Source organism: Vombatus ursinus, unplaced genomic scaffold (genome assembly GCF_900497805.2).
Source record: "Vombatus ursinus unplaced genomic scaffold, bare-nosed wombat genome assembly UNPS02009132.1, whole genome shotgun sequence".
NCBI classification, from domain to species: Eukaryota; Metazoa; Chordata; class Mammalia; order Diprotodontia; family Vombatidae; genus Vombatus; species Vombatus ursinus.
This window is the reverse complement of record NW_020948910.1, coordinates 12409627-12416170: the sequence shown is the minus strand read 5'-3', so window position 1 is coordinate 12416170 and position 6544 is coordinate 12409627. Positions and strand designations below refer to the sequence as shown.

The 6544-nt window shown below is 45.1% G+C and overlaps 1 protein-coding gene across 1 annotated transcript; it reads left to right on the top strand.

Moving 5' to 3' along the window:
* The first annotated feature begins 1159 nt into the window (after positions 1 to 1159).
* On the top strand, positions 1160 to 5697 carry SLC35D3 (solute carrier family 35 member D3). Its single transcript, XM_027850732.1, has 2 exons — positions 1160 to 1669; positions 3596 to 5697. The coding sequence occupies exons 1-2, from the start codon at positions 1234 to 1236 to the stop codon at positions 4414 to 4416; spliced, it is 1257 nt and encodes a 418-aa protein (XP_027706533.1). The 5' UTR covers positions 1160 to 1233; the 3' UTR covers positions 4417 to 5697.
* The last annotated feature ends 847 nt before the right edge of the window (positions 5698 to 6544 follow it).

Genomic DNA, 6544 nt, shown 5'->3' with positions numbered 1-6544 from the left:
ATCTTCTGACTCCAAGAGCAGCTCCTTTACCATCATGTTACATCCACAGGGTGGTTGTTATTATTAAAATTGTTTTTTTCATTTTAAACCTGCTTCCCTTCTTGGCGCCTCTGGTGCTGACAACGCGTTCCCTTCACCAGGATCTCAGAGGGAAAAGGCGGAGCGCTTCCCTCGGACCTCCCAACATCCTCGCCCACCCACCCACTTGCTTCTCCTCCACCCCCTTTTATGGTTTCAGGTCTTCTGTAGCAAGAGTTCCTTTTACGCCGGCAGGGGAGGGGGATCGAAGGGGGTGGGTGGGGGCAGTATGAGGGGCCCTATTATTTCTCGGGTGGGAGTGGCACAAAGGAGGCACAAAGTTAGGAGCCGCCCCTTAAACGTTCAGCTTTTGCTTGATGCTTCCTTGTGCTTTCTGGATGGAGGGACAGAGCTGGGAGAAAGTTTTTACGCCGCGTTGGGTGGGCATGGGTTATGGAGTCGGAGCTCCAGGCGGTTGGTGTTACTGGAAGGACTCGGGACGCCCAAGCACTTGTTGCGGCCAGTACGTGGTGAGGAGCATGGACATCTTGTTGGCTTTTTAATTCGTAGGAATTGTAGCCCTTCATAGCCAATTCACTGGTCCAGGAAAAGCAGCCAAGGAGAGGTCCAGAGAAGAGAACGAAAACCATGAGAGTCCAGGGACTCCGGCTGGTTGTCACTAAGTAAATGAAGAGTTGAATCCGTTCCCACGCTGCGCCAGGGGACTGTCTCTCCTAGGGGTTTCCAAGCACTGCAAAGGCGTTAACCCTGACTACACACTGGAACAGATACAGCTGCATCTCTTTAACAGGCACCCTGAGTCACAAATTGACTAAAGGATTCCCGCCACTAACCACAAGCCAGGCCCTCCCTCCCCCTCCTCTTTCTTTACTACTTTTCAGTGTCTCCCGCCCGCCCCTCTTCCTTCAACCCTTCTTCATTCCCTGGTGACGCTGACTCGTAACTGTCCAGCAGTCTAACCTGAACCCGCGGAATTGACAGGACTGTCTCTTGGGAATCCTCCGCTCCTCTCAACAGACAGGCTGGGGGCAGGGGAGGGGGGGCGCATCTCTCTCCCCCCCCTCCCCCTCTCTCTCTCTCTCTCTCTCTCTCTCTCTCTCTCTCTCTCTCTCTCCTCTCGCCCCTCTCTCTCCTCTTTCCTTATTCCCCACAGGTCTCTAATCCCCAGCATACAAGAAGTGACCACGCAGCAGGATGCAGCTGTGCAAAGGCCGGATGCTGGGCATCTCGGTGGCCATCGCCCACGGGGTCTTCTCGGGCTCCCTCAATATCCTGCTCAAGTTCCTCATCAGCCGCTACCAGTTCGCCTTCCTGACTCTGGTGCAGTGCCTGACTAGTTCCACTGCTGCCATCAGCCTGGAGCTGCTGCGGCGCCTGGGACTCGTCTCTGTGCCCCCTTTCAGCCTGAGCCTGGCGCGCCCCTTCGCCGGGGTCACTGTGCTATCCACGCTGCAGTCCAGCCTTACCCTCTGGTCCCTTCGGGGGCTCAGTCTGCCTATGTATGTGGTCTTCAAGCGTTGTCTGCCCCTGGTCACTATGCTTATCGGCGTCCTGGTGCTCAAGAACGGGGCGCCCTCCGCCGGGGTCCTAGTGGCCGTACTCATCACCACCTGCGGGGCAGCCCTAGCAGGTGAGCAGCTGTAAACCTCCCTCTTCCCCCACTGTATTCTCCTGGTATACCCTTCTCCAATTTACACATTGCTCAACCCTAAAGCCCCGCTCCTTCCCAACCCTTCTTTCCTCGCTGCTTTATCCCATTTCCCCCTTCTCCATTGGTTTCCCCCTTGGTGCTCCTCCAGTCTTTCAGGCAACCTCCATCATGCCTCCCTGTATCAATCCGGAACCCAGCTCTTGGAGCCTTTATTAACAATGGATCACGACAAAGGGGTCATGGAAAGAGTCCTAGATTTGATGCAGGCCTGCGCTGAAGTCCCAGTTATGTCCCTTACTTGCTGTGCAACCTCGGACAAGTCACTTTCCCTCTTTGAGACTCTGTCCTCATCTATAAAATGTAGTTTTGGAGTAAGGGAAAGAACATTCACTGGCTTAGGAATTCCGGGTTCAAATCCAGCTCTGTTACTTACTGCCTGTGTAAATTCGGACAAGTCATTTCTCTCCTCTGTGCCTTAGTTTCCTCATCCCTAAAATAAAAGGGATGGACTAGATCATGAATTCTTAACCCGGAGTCTGTGAACTTGTTTAAATTTTTTTTGTTGTTGTTAACTGCATTTCAGCACGATTGCTTCCCTTTGTAATCTCATATATTTTATTTTATGCATTTAGAAACATTATTCTGGTAAGAGGTCCATGGGCTTCACTGTAGTGTCAAAGAGGGACCCATGACACAGAACCCCAGGACTAGATGATCTTGGTTGTGCTCTGACTCTCCCTGAGAGAAAGGATGGGACTGGAGACTGGCTTTAAATTTCTGAGCCCATAGAGATGACACTTTAACTAGAACTGGAACTGGGATTGGGGTGGGGAGGGAATATAGAGGGGGAGAGGACGGTAGAGGCTGGCTGGGCCAGATCGGGGGTCATGTGTCGGGAGGTGAAGTCACCGAAGGCTGTGCTTCGGACCCGGCACAGGAGTGGAGCAGAGGAACAGAGGATGGAAAATAATCCTTCTTTGCTGGATTCCATGGCCAGACTACATTAATACATGCCCTCTAATGTGATCCAGCACTAAGGAAACCCAGAGGACAGTCACCTGAAGGGGTAGGAAATAGGATTCACATTTAAGCAACTACAAACTCGTTGACGAGAGGTGGAGGAGAGATTTTCTATCAGCAAAAACAACCCCCAGTCTCTTGGGTGCAGTTTCCTAACCAAGACTCTTTCAGGCTATCTTGAAAATTCGATGGCAGATTGGCAGCAGGTCTGTGCCTTCCCGGGCCAACCATAGCCAAGGGCTCTTCCCACGCTGCAGGGAAATAATCCTTTTCCTAGGTGCATCGGGGCATCCGGAGAGCTCAATGCCTATTTAAGTACTCCAGAGACAACCCTATCAGGCTGAAGTGAACAGAAGTGGGACAGATGGAAAAGAAAACCCAGTTTCAGTTTAAAATGGGGAGGTAAAAAAGGAATCCTGTGCTCCTACATTTGCATCTAAGAGGCAGCCTGGTGTGATAAGATCACTGGCTTTGGAATTGGTGCACACGAGTTTGAATCCAGAGTGGTTCCTCACTGAGAAAACCTTGGATAAATCCTTTCCCTCTTTGGATCTCATTTTCCTCATCTGTAAAATGGGGAGTGCAGAAAGGTTGGACTAAATGATCTGTAAGACATTTGGAAATTTAAATATAATGGTTTTGTTATATATAGTACTCAATCTTCCCTAGGAGTCAAAGCGCTTTCCTTATATCCTCACTAAGGAGTGGATGAAGACCAGCCCCGAGTTCCCATTTAATAAAGGATAGAAATTTTAGCACAGCAAAGCTTAAAGTGATATAACAATTCATTTGACAAAGCTAGGGAGATTGGTTTCTGGTCCTGTCTTCATTACAAATACATTTAAAACTTGTGCAAAAAAAAAAAGTCTTTCTTTTCTCTCACAGGAGCTGGTGATCTAACTGGGGACCCCATTGGGTATGTGACAGGTGTACTGGCAGTATTAGTTCATGCTGCTTATCTTGTGCTTATTCAGAAGACCAGTGCAGACTCTGAGCATGGAGCCCTCACAGCCCAGTATGCCATCGCCATCTCTGCCACGCCTCTACTTATCATTTGCTCCTTCGCCAGCATGGATTCTATCAATGCTTGGACCTTCCCAGGATGGAAAGATCCAACCATGGTCTGCATCTTTGTGGCTTGCATTTTGATTGGCTGCGCCATGAACTTTACTACACTCCACTGTACCTACATTAACTCTGCCGTGACCACTAGTTTTGTTGGAGTGGTGAAAAGCATAGCCACCATCACAGTGGGCATGGTGGCCTTCAATGATGTGGAGCCTACTTCTCTGTTCATAGCAGGTGTGGTGGTGAACACCTTTGGTTCTCTAATTTATTGTGTGGCCAAGTTCATTGAGACCAGAAAGCAAAGCAGTTATGAGGACCTGGAGAAAGACCATAGGGAAGATGTGCGGGAGACAAATGGCGCTCAACCACCATTTGTTATGGAGGCCCTGTCCTTGGAGAAAGGAAATGGTGAAATGGAAGGAGAAGAGACAGCCAGTGGCATCAGTCAGCCCTACACGGAAAAGCCTAAATGTGGTCTCGTGGAAACAGCACTGGTCTCCAGCCGCAGCCAGGAGGCTGAAGGAGTTAATAAGAACTCATTAAAAGATGCTTACCTTGGAGTGTGGAGATTGGTTAGGGGGACTAAATATGTGAAGAAAGATTATTTGTTAGAAAATGAGGAACTATCCAGCCCCTGAAAAAGAAATGTATGTATATTAAAATAATAATGATTATATATGTATACAATGTACATATAAACATACAAACATTTTATATATATGTATATGTTTTAAAAAGGAAGACAATATATTTTATTCCTAGTGGGGTAGGGAGCATACAGAAGAGGTTGGAAGGGATTGATACAATACAAGAAAACTAACCCCTATCTATATTATCTTCACTGAGATTCAAGGGTATGAAACTGATTAACAAAATAAGGCAGTTGCATTGGTTTTAGGTTCTTGACTATTAATATTTTTTATTCTCAGCTCCCCCCTCCCCCAGGCATCTATATTTTCTTCTATGTGCAGTCCAGAAATGAGGCACTTAATGGGAGAGTCAGGGCTAACAATTCTGTTAAAGTGGGAACTACAATCTTGCTAACCTGTTAGAAATGGGGGAAATGATAAAAATAAAATAAAATAAAATAAAAATGGCACTTGCTGCATGAAGGCCATGATTTGATAGACTATTTCTGGATATTTATAGATATCATGAAATCTCATGTTTGCTTTTTTGCCTAATTTTTTCTTCCCTCCTCTTCAAATAAATGATTGTATTGGATTTTTGTAGAGGAAGCAAGACACTTTTTGAAAATACTGATCCTAGACTTTTAAATGTGGAGTTTACAATTCACAGTTAGTAAATATAAAATTATTTTTATTGACAGAAACCTATTTATGACCTTTGCCTTGTAATGCTGGACCACTAAACACCAAATCCATTTTATATCGTTTTCATCGTGTTGGATATTCTGTGGAGTGAACACATTGGCTGGAATTCAATTCAATGGTGACTGAATCTCAGCCAGGCAAAATAAAAACCATCCTGGAGTATAGTCCTTTTACTCATTTAAAACCAAGCTCTGCAGCATCTTCAGTTGTGTTTATATTAGAATGCCGTTTTTCTAATATCAAATTTGAAAAAAAAAATCTGAAAACACAAGTACTGGTTTGTTGCTTTAACTATTACAATATTAGAAACTCAAATTTTCACAGTGTTTGCTGTTCAATGCTGCTATAATCATTTTGTATTTTTTGCTTTTAATATATGTGTATGGGCTGTCTAGTATGTAGGAGTCATGTTTGATAATTCTCAAAAGGAAAATGGGAATTTGATCAAAGCAGCCTGATTTTCCAGTGAGGGAGAATGTTGTAAACTAACATAAAACTGTGCCTCCTCTTGAGGCATATCATACTGTTAATAGAATTCGATGAACATGGAAATGGGATAATAAACAGGGTCATGCTTTGCAGAAATCTGGTTTTTTTTTTTCATTGTGTTGTCCATCATTTCAATCAGTCAAAAAACATTTGTTAGGCCTTTACTAATTCAATGCAATTCAGTTCAACCAGCATTTATTAAGTGCCTGTTATGTGCCAGGCATTGTCCTAGAAATACAAAGACAAAAAGGAAAACAAGTCTTGCCCTCAAGGAGCTTATATTCTACTTGGGGAAAGAATCTCTGCTTAGATAAATGAATACAAAATAGACACAAAGTAATTTTGAGGAGGACAGACAGTAGTAAGGAGATCAGAAAAGGTCTTGTGGGTAAAGGGACAATAGGGCTGAGTAAAGGATTCTGGTAAGGGAGGAAAAACATTAGAGGCATCCACATTCCATGCAAAGGTACAGTTGGACTGCCATGACTGGGGAACAGCAAGTAGTCTTGTTGGCCTGGAATGTGAAATTAGTCTGGAAAGATAGAATGGAGCCAGATTGTATAGGGCTTTCAATGGTGGCCTGTGTATTTAATTTTATCCTAGAGGCAACAGGGTGAATTAAGTTTTTGGATCAGTGGAGTGATATGACCAGACCTGTGCTTCAGGAATATTGATTTGGCAGCTCTGTTGAGGTCAAATTGGAGAGGAGGGAGGCTGGCTTTGAAGTTTAAATGAGATATGGTTCCAATCCAATCCAATGGGGCTTAGAGACTAATAGGTGTCTATGATGTACACACAGGTCTCTACATCACAAAACACTACTCTGTCAACAAAGAGAGATGGAAGGTCTGAGTGGGTGTCACTCCTGAAAGAATTAATCACAGAACACTTGTACTAGATTGCCATCTATGATATAACTGCTTGCATGTTGCTCACTAAATTA

Coding starts and splice junctions, on each gene's coding strand:
- SLC35D3 (XM_027850732.1), top strand. CDS start 1,234: ATGCAGCTGTGCAAAGGCCGGATGCTGGGCATCTCGGTGGCCATCGCC. Junction 1,670..3,595: donor CTGCGGGGCAGCCCTAGCAG/GTGAGCAGCTGT, acceptor TTTCTCTCACAG/GAGCTGGTGATCTAACTGGG.